This window comes from Artibeus jamaicensis, unplaced genomic scaffold, assembly GCF_021234435.1.
Source record: "Artibeus jamaicensis isolate MK-2021 breed Jamaican fruit bat unplaced genomic scaffold, CSHL_Jam_final contig_685, whole genome shotgun sequence".
NCBI classification, from domain to species: Eukaryota; Metazoa; Chordata; class Mammalia; order Chiroptera; family Phyllostomidae; genus Artibeus; species Artibeus jamaicensis.
In genome coordinates this window covers 36,209,541-36,231,142 of record NW_026521924.1, presented here as the reverse complement: position 1 = coordinate 36,231,142, position 21,602 = coordinate 36,209,541, and the positions used below count along the sequence as shown (strand labels likewise).

The 21,602-nt window shown below is 62.3% G+C and overlaps 1 protein-coding gene across 2 annotated transcripts; it reads left to right on the top strand.

The window, feature by feature from the left end:
• The first annotated feature begins 5 nt into the window (after positions 1–5).
• GMEB2 (glucocorticoid modulatory element binding protein 2) lies at positions 6–17,244 on the top strand. 2 transcript variants are annotated; one of them, XM_037153534.2, is made up of 10 exons: positions 6–122; positions 5,664–5,823; positions 7,686–7,783; positions 8,259–8,386; positions 11,660–11,763; positions 12,965–13,122; positions 13,886–13,957; positions 14,228–14,365; positions 14,520–14,642; positions 14,878–17,244. In XM_037153534.2, exons 2-10 carry the CDS (start codon positions 5,693–5,695, stop codon positions 15,534–15,536), a joined length of 1,611 nt encoding a protein of 536 aa, XP_037009429.2. In that variant the 5' UTR covers positions 6–122; positions 5,664–5,692; the 3' UTR covers positions 15,537–17,244. The 2 variants fall into 2 exon arrangements, with proteins under 2 accessions (XP_037009429.2, XP_037009430.2); XM_037153535.2 differs by lacking the exon at positions 6–122 and adding an exon at positions 3,859–4,095.
• The last annotated feature ends 4,358 nt before the right edge of the window (positions 17,245–21,602 follow it).

Here is a 21,602-nt window from a genome sequence, read left to right as displayed (position 1 = left end):
CGCCGCGGCCGCCGAAGAATCCCCAACAAGGAGCGGAGCCCGGGGCCGCCGCCGCCGCCCCCGCCGCCGGCATCCGCCGCCCCCCGCCCACCGGCGCCCGCGCAGGCCCAGCCGCGGCCCAGGTAAGCGCCCGCCGCCCCCCGCGGCGAGGCCTCTCGCTCCGCCGCGCGCCGCCGTCCAGTCAGGGGTCCCTGCGGAGCGTCAGGACGTTACGGCGGGGGGAGGGGAGCGGGGGAGGGGCGGCGGCGCGCGGCGGGCGTCACGGGCGTCACGGGCCCGCGTCAGGCGGCGTCGGCGGCCGCACCCGCCTCCATCTTGCCGGAAGGCGGAGGGCGCAGGGCTTGGCCCGCGGTGTGGCCGCGGGTTCGGGTGGGAGCCGTGTTCCTCTGGGCCTCTCCCCCGCTGGGATCCGTGTCCACGAGGCCCCGGGTGGGAAACGCTTCCTCGAGGGCCCCCTTCCCCGGTGGAACCGTGTCCCCGCGGGCCCACTGTGGTAGTGACCTGCTATGTACTGGGTGAACTTTTTAATCCCTCTAGTTGGCTGACTTGTTCCACTGAACCAGTCTGTTCCTTTGCTGACACTTCAAATGCAAGTTTCGATGCTATCAGTTTCCCCCTTGTTTTTGGACGTAGAAAAAGCCTCACATAAGTGATGTATACGACTCGAGTTCGGGGATGAGTACCCACTCGGAAACCGCAGCCTGGTCCATAATCGTGTACATCAACTCCCACCCTCTTATGTATCCTTACTTTGCTATAGAAAGCATTTGACATACGGTGCACCCTCTCACAAGCTCTTCAGTGTACCTGGCAGTGTCCTTAGCCATAGGCCAAGACGCACTGTGTGCTCCAGGATGATAGTGAACAGCCGAAACTTTGGACTCCGATAAACTCGCCCCCCAACTCTGCTCTCCTGCCGTGAGTTGGGCTCTCCCAAATCCTCATATAATGGAGTCAATATTTGTCTTCCTGTGTCTGGCTTGCTCCACTTAGCATAATGTCCTCCTTGTCATCATGCTGTCACAAGCAGCAGCATTTCCTCTTTTAAGGCTAACTTATGTTCCACTGACACTCCACGTTTTCTTTTTTAGGATTTTATGTATTTTTAGAGAGGGGGGGAGAGAAACATCATGTGTTGTTCCCTCTCGAGTGCCCCCTACTGAGGACCTGGCTGGTGACCCAGGCATGTGCCCTGACTGGGAGTTGAACTGACAGTACCCAAGCCACTGAGCCACACCATTTGGGGCAGATACATGTTTTTATGTTCAGCCATCAGACGACATTCAGGCTGCTTCCATACTGTGGGTGATGCTGCCCTGAACACAGGGTACAGGTATCTTGATTTAATCTCCTCTGGACAAATACCAGCAGGATGGCTGGATCATGGGCTAGTTCTATTTTTAATTTTTTGAGGAAACCACCCAGTTTTCCATAGTGGTCACACGAGTTGGCGTTCCTACCAACTGTGCACAAAGCAGTCTCATTAAAGGTAAATCCAGATGGATTAAATAAACCCCAAATATAGCCAATTCAGTAGACTGCTTGTTCAGAAATCATTTCTTCATAGGCAGTGTCTTAAAACCTGTGAGCAGACACACTGGATCGCGGAGGAACTTGCACGTGTATGTACAAACATGCAGGCGTGTCTGTGAATTTAGAAAACTCTGTTCAGACGGAAGCTGTTTTGTGCCTGAGCTGGGAGGGACGCTGCTCAAGTGTCTTTCAGGGCACAGACTGATTCCTGTGTATAGGGCTGCGTGTGCAGGTGCTGGTGCCGCCTGGCTGGGACCAGAGTGGGGCCTCTGGTGCCCACCCTGGACCTGGACATGGAGGCCCGGATGCCCAGGAGAGGCAGGACCAGAGGAACCACTTTCCAGGGCTTCCACTTTTGACATTTTCTAAGAGAAGCTGGAAATCTAATTTTTTAAATGTGAACTTCATAAACTTTGAGAAAGTTGGCAAGTAATTAAAAATCTGAAACACAGGATCCAAGAAACCGTGCTTGTCCCTGGTGTGCGACCTCTGCTGTGTCTCTTGTGGTATTTTCATCCAAGTGTCCACGCAGGAACATGCAGGCCTGTGGAGGAGTCTTGTAATAATTCGTTTGAGCCCTGGCTGGTGTCGCTCAGTGGATCAAGCGCCAGCCTGCGAGCCAAAGGGTTGCTGGTTCGATTCCTGGTCAGAGCACATGCCTGGGTTGCAGGCCAGGTCCCCAGTAGGGGGCGTGCAAGAGGCAACCGTACACTGTCGTTACTCTCCCTCCCTTCCGCTCTCTCTAAAAATAAATAAAATCTTTAAAAAATTTCATTTGAGGCAAATACAGGATATGCTTGGTAGCAGGATCTCAGCAGACGGAGAAAAATGCTTCCCAGAAATGACAGTTTGCAGCTTCTTTTATGTGTTTGGAACCAAGGAGGGAATGGAAAGAGGACTGCAGGGGGGGTGGGAGAGAGCCAGGAGGGGGTGGGCAGGTCAGGGTTCACGAGTGTTCCGCACTCTTGTTCTGAGAGGGGCCTGCCGGCTGTGTTGACCTGGCTTTGCAAAGACAGGCCTTTTACTACAAAGGTCCTAGGCCTGGGGCGCAGGCACCCGCCCTCACCGCTGAGGGGTCTGTGGTCAGACCGCCCAAGGAGGCTGCCGCCTGCAGACACACTGTGTTGTCCTCGAGAGGAAGTACCGGTAATGCTGCAAGGGAAGCCTGGCCTGGGTCCGAGACCGGACTGCACACACACTTCCGTCTTGTTCGTGCGTACTTATGCCCAAGAATAATTTTTAAAGGATTTCATTTATTTATTTTTAGAGAGGGGGAAGGGAGGGAGAAAGGGAGAGAAACATCAATGTGTGGTTGCCTCTTGTGCGCCTCCTACTGGGGACCTGGCCTGCAACCTAGGCACGTACCCTGACTGGGAATCCAACCAGTGACCTATTGGTTCACAGGCTGGCACTCAGTCCAGAGTGCCAGGACTAATAGTTTATTTCTTATTGTACTTTTTACATTTATCATCATTTATTACCATTTATCACCCTTATATCCTCTTCCTTCCAGAGAATGATTTTAATAACAGTTTCTCATCTTACTTACCTCTAAATTAGTTGGGGCTCAGTTTCCACCTGTAAGGAGCCCAGCCTAGTACCCAGGATGGTGTGGGCTGGGCAGGCGAAGCTGGTGCTCAGGGAAGAGACTTGGTCTCTGTCTAAACCCCAGCACTTTTTTGTGGAGTCACTTCTCCACTGCGGTGGCCGTGAGAAGCAGGGATTCTGTTTTGTGTGTTCACACAACTCGGTGAGCTGCGGTTTTGAAGTCGGGGTGAGGGCCACTGCCTGGGGGCTGAACCTGGGCCCTTCTGCCCCTGCTGGTGGGAGCAGAACTCTGGTGGTCCCTGTGGAGCCCCCTTCAGGGAAAGGAGGCGCCTTAGTGAGAGAGCTGAACCCTGAGATGCACAGGTCAGTAATATCTTGTGCAATTTATTCATGTTGCTTAAAGCTCTTTGTGTCAAAGCCGTGATCTAGAGCACAGCCTGCGTTTCATGCGGCATGTCTGGCAGCATCCACGAGTTCCTCCTCGCAGCTTCTGCAGGAAGCAACTGCAGACCGCCTGCGACCTGGCCCCGCCCTCTGTTGCGGCAGCCCCGCCCTATGTAGGCGGGGCTAACGTGGCTGCTAGGTGTCAGCAGGGAAATGGCTCCTGTGTGAGGACCATCCGAGGTTTTTAAATATGGTTTCCCCCCGAATTTTTACTCTGCCTTTCCTTCCCTCGCTGTGCCCTCCTAAATAGAGAGGAGGAGGACGTCCGGGCATCTGGCCATCAGCTCCGCCGTGCGGATGCATTCATCTGGGAGCAGGGCCTTCAGAGGGACGTCCCTGTGTTTCCGATTGTCACACTCTGACCCTGACCTTCTGGCCGGCCTCTCCCCAGCTCCACTGCCAGCTCCCACTGCAAGGCCAGGGTGCCTGTGGGCTGCTTCCTGGCTCTCCTTGCCTGTCTGATGAGAAGGAAGCCTCCCTCAGCAGGATTTAATGCCCCCACGCCCCTACACTTCTGTCCTGTGCATCTCCGGTCGTGGTGGAAGTGACCGGAGACTGCTGTCATGTGAGGTGGGTCCGGGAAGCCCTCGCTCCCTTCTCTGGCTTGTCTTGCCCATGGCTTCCGCAGGGTTTGTCGGGGCCATTCCTGGTGTGGGGGGAGCAGAACCTGCCGCAGGCGCCGTGTAGGCCCGAGATGGGAGAAGCCGGGGGCGGTAGGGCCTTCGTTGTCCTCAGCAGACAGATGGTCCTGAGGGTGTCCCAGTGCGGCAGCAGCAGCCGTGGGACATGCAGACACTGGGGCCCTGGTGGCCACGTTTCAGAACCACTCATGGAACCCGGGCCAGTGCGCTCTGGCCGGAGGTTAGGGTTAGGGTGAATCTGCTGGGAGGGCAGGGGAGGGTGGGCGCCCCTCCAGGGCTGGGCGGGTGATGTGTAAAATGAAGTTCTGAAAGGGCTGCTTTGCTTTCTTTTTTTTTTTTAGTGAGTTTTAATATTCTCTACTTTCTAGCCTCTGTCTAGTCCTAATAAGGCAGCCTGCTCCAAGAGCATTAAAGAGGTTTTTTTATTACATGGCAAAACACACACAGCACGGAACTGCCCCGCGATGCCATGGCTGAGGGCGCGGTTCAGAGCTGTCGAGTCCCCTCACACTGCCGTGCGGCCGGCGCCTCCCGGCTGACACTGTGTCACCATCCAGCACTGCCCCCCCACAGTCCCCAGTCCCCAGGACCCTCCGTTCTGCTTTCCATCTGTAGGATTTGAATGTTTGTGCGCATGTTACTCACATACGTGGACCCTGTGACATTGGTCCCTTGACCCCGGGCCCCCCTGGTTTAGCCTGGTGCTGTCGGGTCCCTCCACCCTGCGGCAGACACGGAGTCCCAGTCCTTGGTCAGGCCGAGTCCTGTTCCCTGTGCGCACAGACTGTGTTTTGTGTGTCCCTCGTCTGTTGATGGGCATGTGGCCGGTCCCCTTCTTGCATGTGGGTCCGTGTTAGCCCTGGCTCACAGTCATTTTGGCCACAGGTGTTCGGGGTCACCAGTCACTTGGGAGGAGGAGGACACTTCCTTCACGGCAGACGCCAGGCCCCCTCCCAGCTGGTCTTGTGGGCGTGCCCCTCGTTTTCCCAGCCTAGAGACAGGGCACATCTGCACTGCCTTCTTTTTCTGAGGACCCGCTCACTGATTTTAGAACAAGGGGAAGGAGGGAGACACACTGATCGGTCCCCTCCCGCATGCGCCCGGACTGGGCATTGAACCCTCGACCTGTCGGTTGATGGGATGATGCGCCAATCCACTGAGCTCCAATGGCCAAGGCTATGACTGCTTTCTGCAGAGAGAGCTCTGGGACGTGGCCGGGGCCTGGGGCAGCAGGCAACAGCTGGAGACTTACCGGCAGGGAGTCTGCCAGGAGCCTGGCCTCCTTCCCCACCACGGCCCTGACTCTGAGTCTTCAACCAGGTGCCGGTCCGGGGCTCAGTTTGGGGACCTCAGCCCTCACAGTGGCCAGGGCGGACAGTTGTGCCCTTCCTTGCCACCAGACAGTGGCCTGGGAACAGCTCTTCTCGTCGTCATCTCTGGCAGAGTTATGCTCTGGGACCGGGAGTCGAGCATGTGCCCTGTCCTTGTCCCCTCTAGGACTGACCCTGGGAGACCCCGGCCCAGCCATGGCGACCCCCGACGTCAGCATGCACATGGAAGAGGTGGTGGTGGTGACAACGCCCGACACCGCGGTGGACGGCAGCGGCATGGAGGAGGTCAAGACAGTGCTGGTGACGACCAACCTGGCTGCTCACGGGTGAGGGCAGCTGCACCCGGGGTGGCTGGGGCGCCTGGCGGGGCGAGTGGTGGGCACTGCCCCTCCCTCACAGTCATTCTGGACCTGCCTGGAGTCAGTCAGTGCAGGCGGGCAGCCGGAATGGGGATGTCATATCCCCAGGACAGACGTGACGCTTGACCCTTGTCCTTGGGTCTGCATCACCACGGGCATGAGGTTCACTTCCTGAGACCTGAGCTGCTTCTCATAAGACTGACAGTAGGGACAATGGGAACCGTTTTTCAAAATGGCATTTTAGAGCCAGTATTTTCCCGACACCCCTCGTGGTAACTGAGTGTTTTCTTCCCCATCTTCACAGTGGACGTCAGGCAGAATGTCAGCTGGCCTGGAAGCTGGCATGGGAACGAACTGCTGGCCCCCTCTGGCTGTCCCTGTGGGGGCTGTCACGTGGTGGCAGAGGGGCTCCCCTGTGTCACCTGTTGTGGCCGAGGGGTTGCACTGGCCGGCCCCCATGGGTCATCTTTGCTGTCTTGTGTGTGGCTTGTTCAGACTGACCTCAGCGTGTCACTGACCACAAGGGTGGGCTTCAGCCTCCCCACTGTCCAGCAGGACATTTGGAGGACGGTCCCCAACCAGGCACTCCCTGACCCAGGCACAGCCCGTGGACACCTCGCAGCTCGAGGGCAGCCCTTCGTGGTGTGACCGGGCCTCCCCGTCCTCACGCCGTGCTGTGCATCTTGTCCTGGGCCCGGGCTCTCTCTCCTCCCGCGTACCAGCGCCCTGCTGGGTTCCGGTTTCACTGCCGGTGCGTGTGACTGAGCCCGCGGGCTTTCCCTCCAGGTGGCTGTCCGGTGGCTCGTCTGTGTGCCCTGTGGGTGGGCCCCCACCAGCGGCTACTCGCACGAGCAGCTCTGCCGTGAGCCCCAGCGCCCTCCCCAGCATTGGGGTGGCCCTCGACGAGTACAGTGGGCCGACGAGGACATCGTGGGGAAGGCCGGCTGCCTGGGCCCTCATGAGGGGTCCTTGCCAAAGCCACTCTCACAGGCGCCCCATCCAGGCATCGGCCAGTGGGGCATGTCCAGCCCTGTGTCGGAGGGTTGTGGTCCTGGCACTGTGGGCCCTGCAGGGAGTGGCTCGCTGAGACGCCTTGGTGGCACTGCCAGGTCTGTCTGCAGCTGGTCAGTGTATCCAGAGGGCACGGGTCCCAGTCAGCTCCGCTCTGTAGCAAAGAGGGTGTGCACACACAGCACCCAAGAGGGTGCCATCTTCCTGCACCCCCTAGGGTGCTGCCCTGAGCGCCCTCAGGACCCTCCCAGGGCCTGTGGCTCATGCCTGTGTCCCTGGGCCACTGCTGCCCCTGGCATCTGTTTCCAGGGCACCTCCCGCTGGGGCCCTGCCTTCTCCGCTGCTGCTGCTGCTGCTGCTGTGGTGCTTGCCATCCAGGCTCAGCCAGGCTCCCTTGTCGCCCACACCCCCCTCCCCTTCCTGGGGAGCCCTGCGCAGCCCGGTGTCACCACAACCCCGTCCGGCCCGGACAAACACCTGCTCAGTGGGCTGCAGTGAGGGCGTCTCTGTGGACTTGACCCTCCTCTCTAAAACTGATTTTTGATAGTTTCTATAACTACATGAAATCATTATAATAGGAATAAGAAACTTTATCAAGGAAAGAAATGGCACTGTTTGGGCGCCCGGGACCCAGCCGTGAGCAAAACAGACTGTTTTCAGGAATGCCTGCTGGGTGTCACAGTGCGGTGCCTGTCGGCAGAGCCCCCTGACCTGCAGGGGCCCTGGCCGTCCGGACCACACTGGACAGGGCTGCAGAAGCGGAGGCAGAGCCAGACAGGGCCGTCGGGCGTGCTGACACCCCCCACTTCCTCTTCCAGGGCTGACCTGAGCGAGGACAACATGGAGACGGAGAACGCGGCGGCTGCGGCTGCGGCTGCCTTCACAGCGTCCTCACAGCTCAAGGAGGCCGTTTTAGGTAGGCGTCTGCGGGTCTCCCGTGGGAGAGGTGGCCGGGGCCCTTGGAGCCAGGCGGCAGGGCTTGTGGGGGTGGCCCGACTCTGACGCACCCTTGGCTGCAGGGGAGTCCCTGTGTTGTCGCTCTGCCCCTTGTGACCTCCCGAGTAGTCGTGGAGGGTCTGTGGAACCCTTCACGCTGCAGGCCTCGGAACTCCTTGGAGCAGTACGAACGAGCTTCCCTGAAGTCACTCCCTGCGAGGTTTCCCTTTGTGTCTTCAGGTGGCTCTTTGGGTGGCCTGTGGGTGAAAGGCCCTGCGCCGGCGTCGCCGCAGTTGTGGTGGCGGTGGGCGGGCTGCGCCCGGCCCGGCCCCTCCTGCACCCTGAGCTCCGGTTCTGCGATGCTACCTGCACTGTGCTCTGGCGGGACGTGCTCTGGAGTGGCTGTGACTGACTTTCTGTCCCACCCTGTCCCTGTCCTTGCCCTTGGTGAGAAGTGAAGGTGACGGAGGAGGGGGAGAACCTGGAGGCCGAGATCTTGTACCCCATCACCTGTGGGGACAGCAGAGCCAACCTGATCTGGAGGAAGTTTGTGTGCCCTGGCATCAACGTGAAGTGTGTGCAGGTGAGGGTCTCGGCACAGCCAAGCCGCAGGCCTGTGAGCTGGCTGTCGGGGTGGGGGGTGGGGGCGGTTCTCTCAGGGCAGCTGCTGAGAGGCCCAGAAAGGGAGTTCCCTGCTCCCGGGGACATGGCCTGTGCGGTGACTGTCCAGGAGGCTGACGTCCAGGGGGCAGAGGAGGGACAGCCTCCAAGGATGGGCAGGGCGCGCTAAGGGCGTGAGGGGAGCCACCCTGCTGCAGGGGCAGAGGCAGAGCGGAGTCCTGAGGCAGGCCACAGGGACAAGGGGGAGGCCAGGTGAGGTCCTGGAGAGAGGACAGTGGGTTCTGGAAAGGCAGCCCGTGGTCCAGGAAGGAGACTGGAGTCCCAGGCTGTGTGAACAGGCTGCAGGGCCAGGCCTGGGGACTGTGCCCTGTGGGACCAGCGGGCATCAGCGCGGTTCAGGCAGATGGGGCCTCGGCCCAGGGGGAGAGCGCGGGCGAGTCCCCCTGGTGGCAGGAAGGTGCTGCGTCAGACAGCTGCACCTGGAGTGACGGCCATGAGTAGTTGGTTACAGCCTCGAATCAGAACACCACCAGTGACGAGGACAGCAAGACCCACACCGGGAAGCTCGCGGCAGGCAGGAATTCCGCTGCTCACGGGAAGACGCCGGACAGACCCTGAGGGGCAGTGCGCAGCGGAGCTGACCGTGTGCTGTGAGGACTGGGAGGGCAGGATGCCCAGCGCTGCTCCAGTTCCCGCCGTCAGTGGGGCCGGCGTGCTGCCCGGCGGCCGGGTGGGAGGTCCGTGTGGTTTCCTGAGCATCGGACGGGGCTCTGTGGACAGACCTGGCTTCAGGAAGCAGATGGGAAGCAAGTCCGCACTCGACGTCGACCACAGGCTCTTGCAAACCAGCCCCGAGGCAACAAGGTGTGAGGAGCGGGCTCACCCAGGGCACAGGAACGCACATGCGTGCCAAGTTCCCGTGGAGCGTTTCCGGTCAGACATGTCCCCAGGCCTCTCCTGGGTGGGCCGGAGAGACCGTTGGGTGTTTCAGTGAAAATAGGAAGCCTGTCCTGTGCTCACCGTCAGCTCTGGGACAGCGCAGTGGCCCTGCTGTCCTGTCGCCCCTGTGGTCTCTCGGCAGCCTCGCCCTCCACCTTGAGCAAAGAGCTGGTCCAGGTGCCTTTTGCCATTCTCTAGGGAACTGACGTTTTTTCCATTAAGAGAATTTGTAAAGACCTAAATAAGTGGAAATGCAAAGGGGCGGTGTCTGGTGAATGTGGGGATGAGTTGGAGCGTCCCAGCCAGGCCAGGAAAGGTTTTGCCCAGTCACCAGAGAGACATGGTCTCGTGCTGTCCTGGTGGAATACTGTGTTTTCTGCTCACTCTGGACGCTTCTCGTCCAGTGCAGCTGTCAGCTGGACTCACTGGGAGCAGTGCTTGTCGGAAGTGACTGCCCGGTTTTCCAGAAGGGGAAAACTGGGCACTTCTTAGTGTGGAGCCCAAGCACCAAAGTGATAAACACAACCAAGCAAATGGTTTTCAGCGCTCAATTTGCACATTCTGAGTGAGGCGGCCCTCTCCCACGTGGCGTAACGTTGATATTCTCAAATGGTGTCTCGACTGGATCGCTGTCAGCTGCAGCTGGTCTGTGCAACCACGCAGCACCGTCCAGCGACAGACTTCGAAAACCACCTCCGGCACGTCCGGTCAGTCACAGCAAGCACCTTCTCCCCCCGCTGCACAAAGCCTCATGCATTACAGTTGCGCTTTTACCTTTGTTGGAATAACAAAGGCGAATATGCCGAAATGTTGCAGATTTTCTTCCATCTTCAGCATTAAAATGGCTGCACAAAAACTCTCCGGTTTTGACTTTTTAATGCACGCTGACGCGACAGCTGTCGCAAGGCCGTCTAACAAGGCTTTTTCAGATGAGGCCGAGGACAACCAAGTGCTGCTGCAGCCTGGGCCGCCCTGCCCAGACCGCGTGTGCGTCCGGGGACTGCAGGTCAGTCTCCTCAGCCTCTGGTGCCGCTGAGTTCGTTGGCCTGGACTGTGTGACCAGCTCGTGGGGGAAAACAAATGATCTTTTTGGCCAACCCCCCCCCCCAAAAAAAAGGCCCAAACACTTCGAATACCAAACACTGCAGTAAATGAGAGCTCAACGTCCCTTAGGAAAGATGAATGAAAACAAGGCAGACCACTCTCCCTCCGGAGGCTCCAGCTCGGGGTCCGGCCAGTGCATGTCAGGGCAAGCGGCCCGACGGAGCTCTGGGTGGAGGAGGCACGAGAGCGGAGAAGTGGACACTGTGGGAACGGAGCGCGCTAGGCGCCGCAGCACCAGTGCTGCGTCTCAGGGAGGTTCTGGTAAGGGTCCAGCAAGTGGCCGCGGGTCAGCAGGGGTGTGAGTGAGACCACGTGGCTCTGGACTCCCCCGGCCCAGATCCCTCCGTCTCCTGCTGGCTGAGTATGGGACCGTGTGTCTCCCTGGACTCAGGGAGAGGAAGGGCAGCTGCTCTGGGAAGTGCGGGGAGGGCCCCTCAGCAGGAGTCCCCAGCTGGCCACACTGGCCATGACCGACCACGTGTGATGGAGGCAGAGAGAGGCCCTCTGTGCCCGGCAGTGGCTGGGTGATCTGGGTTCCACCTGAGGCAGATGGCAGGGGTTCCCTGGGCAGTGCCTCGGGGATTGGAGGCCCTGGGGGCCCGGCTGCCTGGCCGGGGACCAGGGACGCCCAGGTCTGCCAACACCTGTCCTGGCCTGCTGGTTTCCCGAGTGAACATGGTTTTGTTCTGATCCTCTGGGTCCAGTGCTGCTCCTTGAATGGACCGAATGGTAGTTGACCTTTTTGGGCTGCCTGCGTTCCAGCCATGGCGGCACCAGTGGGCCCAGCACCTGGAGCAAGGAGGACCGTCCCTGGCTCCCACATGGACTTGTGTGTGTCACTGAGGGGAGGGGAGAAGGGTGGGCCGGCGCAGCTGCCCTCCATGTTGTGCTCCATGTTGCGCTGGTGTGGAAGTCCGCTGTGAGACGTGCCAGTCCTGTGTGAGGGTGTGCCCACAGTGTGTCCCTCCTGGCGGCTGCAGGAGGCCAGCCCTGTGCCGGCAGGAGGGCCACACTTGGTCTCCCGGAGCTGCTCCCTCCCTGCGCCACGGCCGCTGCCCTCTGGGCCCTGCGTGGCTCCTCTGTGCGTGGCGTCTGCCTCAGCCATCCCTCCCCCGCTGCGCTCTGGACCAGTCAGGCGGGAGCGGACAGGCGGGAGGCGCACCCTGACTACTCTGCTCTGTCCCCTCCACAGTATGACGAGCATGTCATCAGCCCCAAGGAGTTTGTGCACCTGGCCGGCAAGTCCACCCTGAAGGACTGGAAGAGGGCCATCCGGATGAACGGCATCATGCTCAGGTGGGCATCTGCGGGGAGGGAGGCCGCCGGCGGGCGCACGCAGGGGACGGTGCCAGTTGCCCCTCCCTGGCGGGAACGCGTGGGCACCGCTTTCCCTGGTTCGGGGGTTTGAGCAGGGGGTACGTTTTAGACACGAGCAGAGCCGACACTTGGCTGCCCTGGCCCAGTCCCCTGCCACACGGGGTGCTGTCACCTGCAGTTTCTCTCGTCCCCTTCTGTGTCCCCCGGAGTTCACCAGGAGGCGCGGCGGTGGGTCGCAGTGGGAGCAGCGCCGAGAGCCCCTCAGCCGCCGTCCCCGGGCGGGCGCCGAGAGCGCTGGGCTGCGGCCTGCGGTGTGTGCTGGGCCCGTCGCCCGGACACTGTCCTCTCCGGGCCTTCCTTCCAGACTAGGCCTGCGTCCAGTGGCTGCGGGTCAGCCTCCTTGGCCGCTGTGCCGCTGAGGTTGCCGAGGGGCTCGGTCTGGCCCCCGGCCTGTCCCGTGGGGCGGCTGGGCCGTGCTTGGCTGCGCCAGGCCTGCGTCCAGCCCGGAGTAAGGAATTCTCTTTGTCCTCAGAGGCTTCCTTTCCTTTCCACTCTTCGGTAACTCCCGGCTGCTCCACACGGCCAGGGTGTGGCCTGGCGCCGATGGCCTTTCAACCCCTTCTGACCTGAGGCTTCACGCTCAAGGCCTGGGGAACGCCCAGCACTTCCTGCTCTGGCGCCACCACTAGCACCGTGTTGGAAGGGGCTCCCCGTGGGTCTGTCCCCGCCTTCCACCCCACGGCCCCCAGAGATGTGTCCGGCGGTGTCTGCGTGCGGCGCCAGGCCACTTTGCTGCAGACGGAGGTCGGACCGCAGTCCTCCACGCCCTGTCCCCAGAGGGGCAGGTCCTGTTCCTGTGGCCCCACTGCTGCTGCGGGGGCACCACCTGGGCCCAGTCACTCTCCTTGGGAGCTGCACCCTGGGTGGTGTGAGGCCGAGGCCCCGGCCAGGGTCCCGCAGCCTCCGAGTCTCCTGTCCCCGAGCGGCGGGACACGGCGCCCAGCGTCCTGCTCAGCCCCTCTGGCCGGTCCCGGTTCCTGAGAAGGTGTCTGGGCATTGGGGCTGCAGCAGGGCCCCACCCAGTGTGGCCCGTGCCCAGAGCAGCAGACGAGGACACGCGGGGGTGGGGCCTGGGCGGAGGCCCCCGCAGCTCAACCCCGGTGTCCTGCCTCCCGCGCAGGAAGATCATGGACTCCGGGGAGCTGGACTTCTACCAGCACGACAAGGTCTGCTCCAACACCTGCCGCAGCACCAAGATCGACCTGTCGGGCGCCCGCGTGCCCCTGAGCAGCCCCACGTCGGCCGAGTTCCTCCCGCTCACACCTGCCACAGCTGACGGTACACGCCTCGCCACCCCCCGCCCCGGTCTGTGCCGCCCAGCCACCAAGCTGGACGTTCGGCTGCCGCCGGCCACTGTGCAAGTCGGAGCCTCTGCTTCGGTGGCAGGGGTGACTCCAGCCCTTTTTCTTCCTAAGCCATTTTTGTCATAAAACGTAGAAACTCCTACAAGGAGCGTGTGCAGAATGACAGCCGAGTGGGCTGCCAGCAGCTCTGACGGTGGGGTCTTCTTGTGTCCCCACACAGCTGCCCCCAGGGACTGACCTCTGCCTTCCTGCCCCGGGGCTCTGGGGGCCACCTTGGCGGTGGTCCGCTGTGACGTCTGTGGTGCCTCCTCAGGCCGGGCAGATGCCCCGCGCAGCCCAGATGTCTCAGAGCCCTAGTGAGGGTGCCGTTAGGGCCTAAGGGCCCTCTCGGGTGGTTCCTTCGTGGAGCTGTTTCCCAGGATGCCGCCTGCATCGTCCCCGTGTGGGCGGCCTGGGCGGGCTGCGCGTGGCCGGGGCCAGGGCTGGAGCCGGGCCTGTGCTGGAGGCAGGCGCGGAGGCTGGGCAGTGGCAAGGCTCACCCACCCTCGGGCCAGTGTGGAGGGGTTCCCGTCGGCTCTTCCTGCCCCGTGCGCCTGAGGTGCCTGCGAGGAAGCAGTGAAGCAGTGACATGGGGGGCGGTGGGTCCTCAGCACCAGGGCACCTGTCCGTTGCTCTGCGCACTGACGCAGAGGACGCTTCTGGGCAGGCGGGCTCACCTGCTTCCACCTTGGTTGCAGTGAACGGGTCTCCTGCCACCATCACCATAGAGACCTGCGAGGACCCCGGTGACTGGACCACGGCCATCGGAGGTACGGGCTCCTTCCCACGGGCTTCCCCTGGGCGAGGCCTGGGTGAGACCCTGAGGGGACAGGCCGGGTGGGGAGCAGTGCCCATGATGGTGCGGGTACTCGTGGGCTGTGTCCCCACCAGGCTGGCCCCCTGGCCAGCTCAGGCCCCACTCAGACACCAGTGACCTCCAGAACTGTGTCCTCTGGGGGTCTGTTGCTCCTCCCATGGTTTGAAGCCCCCAATGGGCCCTAGAAGGACGCCCCGTCTCTGAGCCTCTCCTTCCATCCCAGATGACACGTTCGCCTTCTGGCGGGGGCTCAAGGATGCCGGACTGCTGGACGAGGTCATCCAGGAGTTCCACCAAGAGATGGTGGAGACCATGCGGGGCCTGCAGCAGCGGGTGCAGGACCCGCCCCTGCAGCTCCGAGGTGAGGCTGTGGCTGCTGGCCCTTTGTGCAGAGCTAGGCTGGGGGCTGGGCTGGTTGCGAACACGGCAGGCGCCAAAGGCTCCTCTGCGGGGGTGGGGGGCAGCCAGTCCCGCCCCTTGGCCCCCCTCAGCTCCCCACGCCCTCTCGCCTGCAGACGCTGTGCTGCTCAACAGCATCGTGCAGAACTTCGGCATGCTGGACCTGGTGAAGAAGGTGCTGGCCAGCCACAAGTGCCAGATGGACCGCTCGAGGGAGCAGTACGCCCGCGACCTGGCCGGTGCGTGGAGGGCGCCCATGCCCCTGCTGTGGGGCCACCATCCGTGCAGGACAGGAGGGCACTCGGTGCTGTCAGCAGGGCACGGTGTGACGCTCGGACTGCCGCCGTGGGGGGGCGGGGGCTTGTCTGGGCCTCCGTGACGGCTGCGTAGGCTTGTGCCATGTGGGTGGGTCGGGCTGTGGCCAGCCCTGCCCCCACACCCCGTGGTGATGCTGTGTCCCCGCTGTCCCCGCAGCCCTGGAGCAGCAGTGTGACGAGCACCGCCGGCGGGCCAAGGAGCTCAAGCACAAGTCCCAGCACCTCAGCAACGTGCTCATGACGCTGACGCCTGTGGCCCTGCCGCCCCCCGCCAAGCGGCCACGGCTGGCCAGGGCCGCCTCCGGGCCGGCCGCCGTCGCCTCGCAGGTGCTCGCCCAGCCAGCCCAGGTCGCGTTCGGCCCGGGCGTGCCTGTGTCCCAGCTGACCGGCCTGCCACTGGGCAAAGTGGTGTCCACCCTGCCCGCCCCCGCGCTGGGCAAGAGCTGCCCCCAGGTGGCCCCCGCCAGCTCCCCCGCCTCACCGCTGCTCGGGGGCTACACGGTGCTGGCCTCCTCGGGCACCTCCTTCCCTGGCACCGTGGAGATCCACCCGGACGCGTCCAGCCTCACGGTCCTGAGCACCGCCGCGGTGCAGGACGGCGGCACGGTGGTCAAGGTGGTCAGCCCCCTGCAGCTGCTCACCCTGCCTGGCCTGGGCCCCGCCCTGCAGAACGTGGCCCAGGTGTCCCCTGGGGGGAGCACCATCGTGACAGTGCCCACGGGGGCCATGGAGAGCGCCGTGGTGGCCTCGGGACATGAGGAGCACACAGCCACCATCGAGGTGGCCACCGTGGCCGAGGGTCAGGAGCACAAGTAGCCGCTGCCAGAGGCGAGGCCCTTCGCAGGCAGGGTCCGGCCCTGTCCTGGGGACGCGGCGTGTCACGTGGGGCTGCTGAACCAAAGAGAGGAGACGCCCAGTCGGGTGGAGAGGAGAGAGAGGGACCGAAGGTGGCAGCAGCCTGGGACCCGCTGGGCCCTGTGCTCCGCACTTCCTCCCTGTTTTCCTGGGAAATATATTTTTCCATCTGTTGCTTATGAACACTGTTTACACATCGGGCCCGGCCAGGAGCCAGACGAGAGGGCGTGTGGCCCGCACTGCCGGGGGCACGTCACTAGCACATGTCTTGGGGACCATCCCCAAGGGTGGAAAGCCATGGATCCTATGGATTTGGTTTCTTCCCACAGTTTTCTGTAGGTTTAGTGCAGCTGGCACTCTGCGCCCAGCCCCGGCACGGGTGGTGTGTCGGGCCGGGCCCGTCCCAGAGTCTGGGGTGTGGACCTGGGTACATCCGCCTTCGAGGAGGGGTGGTGGGGCCCGGTGCGCCAGCTCCCCAGGCCCGCCTGCCTGCAGGGGCTTGGCGCTCAGGGGCCGCCCCCATGCACCGCGGGGCTTTTAGGAAGAGTCAGATTTATAGCGTTTTCAACCCAAACCATGCTGAGTGCCTAGGCTTCTGGAACCTGCTCCGGGTTCCAGAGGGTTTTGTACAAAGCGGCTGTAGGGACGGCCTGTGTGAAGGTGACCGAGTGCTGAGGTCCCAACATGTGGATCCTGGAGGTGGGACAGGCTCTGCCTGGGACCTCCCGCCCCCCGGGGCTGTGCCTGCTGCTCCAGGGGGTGTGGCTGCCCAGAGGGCAGAGCCAGGGCCAGCGCCGGTCATGGTGAGGACCCGGGTGCTCCCTGAAGAGCCCACGCAGGCAGGGTCCACCTGCAGCTCTGACTGTGGGGTCACGGGGTAGACCTGGTGCCCACTCTGTCTCCAGTAGGGTCCCCAGGATGGCTCCAGCCCCTGAGCACCAGGTCCTGGTGGCCCAGGGGTGTGGCCTGCTGAGGACCCTTGTCTGGAGTCCCCACCACGAGGAGGGCCGCACTTGCATCTGAAGGGAACTGGGACCTGACCGTCCACCCTTCATCTGTCCAGCGCCCCAGACCCCACCTCAGTGGGCCTTGCCCCGCACCCAGCTGCCGAGGCCGCCTCTGTTTTCTCTGTCACCTTTCTGTCTGCTGCTTTCACGGGTCCGCTGGTGCCAGCGCGGTTTACTCTCGGTTTGCGTCCGCGCCTCTGTTCGAGTGCGACCCTGTGGAGCCCTGAGGCCCAGCTGCTGCCTGTGTGCACCAGCCTCATTTGCCGAAAACCGCCTCTGGCCGAGTCAGAGCCAGACATGCCCACCCACCAGCCCCCGCTGGGCCTCCCTGCGACGGCCCCGGGGGGGTGCACTTCAGAGCCATACACTCGAAGCCAACAAGGCAGCTTCGGAGTTCTCGCCCAGCCCCACACCCCTCACGTGGAGGGTCCACCCTCTTCCAGGAGCCCTGCTGGGCTGCAGGGGGCTCCACTCCCCAGCCGCCGGCCCCGGCCCCTCCCCCAGCCTGGGTGGTAGCTGTGTTCCGGTCCAGGAAGGCGGATGGGCTTGGTTTCCCTCACTGGTGCTCAGAGGCCGCCCAGGGACCCAGGCATCTGAGTTTCACTTTGTATGTTGTTTTGCAAGTATCTGCCTGGTACTTTGATTTAAAATAAAAACACGTTTCGTAATTTGTGTCTGTCCTGTGGGGAAGGGTGTGCCGGGCCCGGCTGCTCTGACACCTGCTCAGGAGGAAGTGGTGTGCAGGCGGCCTGTGTCACGGCTGTTTCCTCGTCCCTCCGCGTCCTGTCGGGGCAGCGGCCGCGTTGGGGGCGGTGTCCTCCCACACCTGGAAGTGTCCCATCTGGCCTGCACTGTGCAGCATGGAACGCCCCCGCCGACGCCTCGGGGTCCCCAGTGCCGCGGAGTGGGGGGGGGGGCGGGCACTGATGGCTGAAGGGGCTGTAGGTCCCTGTGTCTGTCTGGTCTCCTGCCCTCTGCTCTGCCGTGCCCCCGGCCCACGAAGAAAGCCCCCACCACACACGGGGGGCTCCTCCATCCTGGAGCCTGTGTGCTTCAGTTCAGACCAGCCTGGCCAGGGAAGGAGGCTGTGCTGGGCCCGAGGGCGGAGGCGGGGTCTCGAGAGGCTGGCCAGAGCAGCCGGGTGGGTGGTGTGCCCCTGGAATTGTGAGGGGCGGGCGCAGGTCAGCCCCTCACTCGCTGCGACAGAGGACGTGCTCCGAGAAGCGCCCTCTGGCCCCCTGGTTTGCAGGGGGGCCCAGTGCATCCAGCTCTGGGACCAAGGCAGTGAGGCCCGACTCAGAGCACACTGTCCCCTCCAGAGTCCCAGCCCCAGGGCCCGGTCACAGGGAGGGGCCTGCAACTCTGCCTGCCCGAGGACTGTGGGCTGTGGCGCCGGCCAGGTGTGTGCTGGTCGCCCCAGCTGGGTGGGAACCGGAGACGGGCCAAGCCTCAGGGCAGGTGGACTTTAATGAAGTCCAGGGGTGGGGCCGAGGGCCTGCAGGGAGCCGGGAGTTTGTGCCCCCTGAGAGTGGGGAATGCGCCCCCAGCCTGAGTTGTACCCATCAGCAGTTTGTGAAGCACCCCAAACCCCGGTTCCTGGTGACTGGGAGAGGGTGGGCAGGCACAGGCACAGCCCTCATGGCCAGTGGGGACAGGGGACTGGTTCCCAGGACCGGCTGCAGGCCACCCCCTAGGGGACTTAGGAAACACCCTGTGGGCAGAGCCGGCAGAGCCGGGCAGAGACCTGGGGACGAGGAGGAGCACTTTGTCGGCAGTGGCTGCTCACGTGGAGTGGCCAGAGGCCAGGACACGGGCCTGGCCTGCCCTCCCATGTCCCATCACCTGCCCTTGACCTCTGGTTCCCATCTCCCGATGTCCCCCTGCCTCCCTGTCTCAGGAGGGGCCACACCACCCAGCTAGGCGCTGGCCCTCAGCCTCTGAGAGCTGCCCACCTCCAGCAGGCCTGCGGCCCCTGGCCGGACGGCAGGGTCATCAGGATCAGTTTGCCTGCCCCAGACTGATCCCCAGCTTCCTCGGAGCTCAGCCACACTCTGCTCTCAGGCTGAACCTCAGGTCCACCCTGAAGGCCCACCTGGAGCCCCTGCCACCCCCACCCGGCACCCCCATCCCCTGTGCTGTCCTCTCTGGGGTGCCGCTCCAGTCCTTGTGAACAACCTGGCAAACTTTCTGTCACCAAAAGCCCGTCTACCCTCACCTGCTGGCTTGAATTCACTCACTGTGGGGGCCGGGGGGGGGGCATGCTATACGTTTTTTATTCTTTGTCAGCCTGACCTGCGGGCATCTGAGAAAGATGAGCGACAGAACTCCCTTCATTTTTAGAGGGTTTTAGGCTCACGGCAAACGTGAGAGGAGGTGCAGAGAGACCCTCCCAGCCGCCCAGAGATCAACATGCCACCAGCTGGCGCGGCCGTCAGTCAGCGAGGCTGTGCGGACGCCCGGCCACCCCGAGTCCACAATTCGCATCGGGGTCACACTCAGGGGTGTGCCCTGTGGGTCTGGACGAGGGGGTGGTGACGTGTGTCCACTGTGACGGTGTCACACAGAGCAGTCACTGCCCTGAGTCCTCTGGGCTCCCCCGGGCCTGCCTCCTCCAACCCCCAGCACCTGCTGGTCCCTCCCTGTCTCCACGGCTTTGCTTTTAGTGAGGAGCACACCGGGTGCGGCCTCTCACGTTGGCGCCTTTCACTCCGTCTTGCGTGTCACGGGCCCCTCTTCGGATTCTTAGACTCGGCCTCGACAGTGCGATTCTCAGCAGCTCTGAACCGTGTCCCGCTGTCTGGAGGGGCCCTGGTGACTTTCCCACTCGAGGAAGAACATCTGGGTGGCTGCCGGGCCCGTCAATCAGGAGCTGAGCTCCTGCGGGGCCCATGTGCAGGACGTTCTGTGGGCGGAGCTGCCGGCTCCTCCAGTAAATACCAAGGGGCGTGGCCGCTGGGTCACCCGTTGGGTTTTGTGGGAAACCACCCAGCTGCCTCCCACAGCGGCTCCAAAGCCCCGCCTGCTGCCCACCTGCTCCCCACCGGTGGGACCCAGTGTCCCCTCGGCTCCCCGGCGCTGGATGTCGTCCGTGTTCTGGGATCTGCCCGCTCTGACGGGTGCGGTGGCGTCAAGTTTAGTTCGCGCGTCCCTGGTGCCGTGGGATGGGCACGTCTTCTCGTTCGCTCATTTGTCACCTGCGTGTCCTCTTTGGCGAGCGTCTGCTCAGGTGTCAGCCCGTTCTCCACCCAGTCGGTTTTTGCTCACCGGCTTTAAGAACTCTTTGTACGCTTTGGACCACAGTCCAGTGTCGGATGTGTCTGTTGCACACACCTCCCCCGCTGTGGCTGGTCTTCGGTTCTCGCGGTAGTGGCTTCCGTAGAGCAGAAGGTTCTGTTTTTTTTTTTTTTTAAAGATTTTGTTTATTTATCTTTAGAGGGGAAGGGAAGAGAGAGGGAGAGAAACATCAATGTATGGTTGCTTCTCGTGTGTCCCCTGCTGGGAACTGGCCTGCAACCCAGGCATGTGCCCTGACTGGGAATTGAACCGTGGCAGGGCAGAAGGTTCTGGTTTTAATGAAGTCCAGCCCGTCAGTTCTCTGTCACAGGCCGCGTCTGTGCTGTGGCATCTAAAAAGTCAGCGCCAAACCCCAGGTCCTCCAGGTTTCCCCCGGGTCGTCTCCGAGGAGCGTCCTGGTTTAGGGCTTACACTTGGGTCTGCGATCCGTCCCGGGCTAACTGTGTGAAGGGCACAGTCTGTGTGTAGATTCATGGTTTTGCATGTGGACGTCCAGCAGTCCCGGCACCAGTGAGTGAAGAGACCGTCCCCTCTCTGCTGAGTGGTCTTTCCACTGCAGCCACAGAGTCTGCGTCGTCCCGGTCAGGCTCTGGACATGATGGAGCACAGGGGGGCCCGAGGGTGCCACCGAACTCAGGGGCATGATAAATGCCCATTTTATGCCACTGAGTTTGGGGTCACTTGTTGTACAGCCACACAGTGAGACATGCTGTGTCCTGACTCCCTTCTCTCTGTCTGAGCCACAGGTGACACAGAGCAGGTCCTACTACTCACAGATGGGTGGCCTGAGGGGCCAGGCCAAGTGAAGAGGCCCGCCTGGGCAGCTTCCTGTGCTGGACTGCCTGAGGCTGGGTGCCCACGGCCACGGGCCTGGGCCACAGCTGCAGCCACAGCCAGAACCTTCGGTTCCCAGGCCAGACTCCATGTGCCTTTCTGTGCCCGGGGCACCTGCATCACGAGGGGGGCGAACCCCTGAGCTGGATTTATGGCAGTTTCTCTCTCCTGTGATTCACACAGACACACACAGATCCACACATTGAACGTTCTTTCACAGCCCTGGCTGGTGTGGCTCAGTGGGTTGAGCACTGGCCTGCGAACTAAAGGGTCACGGGTTCGATTCCCAGTCAGGGCAAATGCCTGGGTTGCGGGCCAGGTCCCCAGTAGGGGGCGCATGAGAGGCAACCACACATTGATGTGTCTCTTTCTCTCTTTCTCCCTCCCTTCCACTCTCTCTCAAAATAAGTAAATACAATCTTTTTTAAAGACAACTCTTTCACATCCGGTTGCTTCCACTCAGTAGTGCTGTGAGGTTCACTCCCTCTCGTGTGTCTGTCTTCCAGCTCCTTGTGCCGCACCGAGTTGTACAAACAGACCGGAGGCCTGACGGTGGGCTCTGAGCCCGGTCCAGTTTCAGCCGCTGTGAACCAGCGGGCACCAGCCTCTGTCTCTGTGCCGATTGCACACCCCGACCCCCCTCAGGCAGAGCCCCCCACCTTCACCAGGCCCTGTGAACAGTGTGCATGGGTTTTCTTTCCTCCTGGGTGGACACCGAGGGGTGGAATTGCTGGGTCCTAAGCAGACGTTCATTTAACTCGATCAGAAACCACCACACTGTCTCTTAAAGCGGCTGCACCTTTCGCGTCCCCCACTGGGGACACCAGAGACTCCCTGTGGCTGCTGGTCCTCGCCAGCCCTGGGCACGGCCAGCCTTTCCATACCGAGTCAC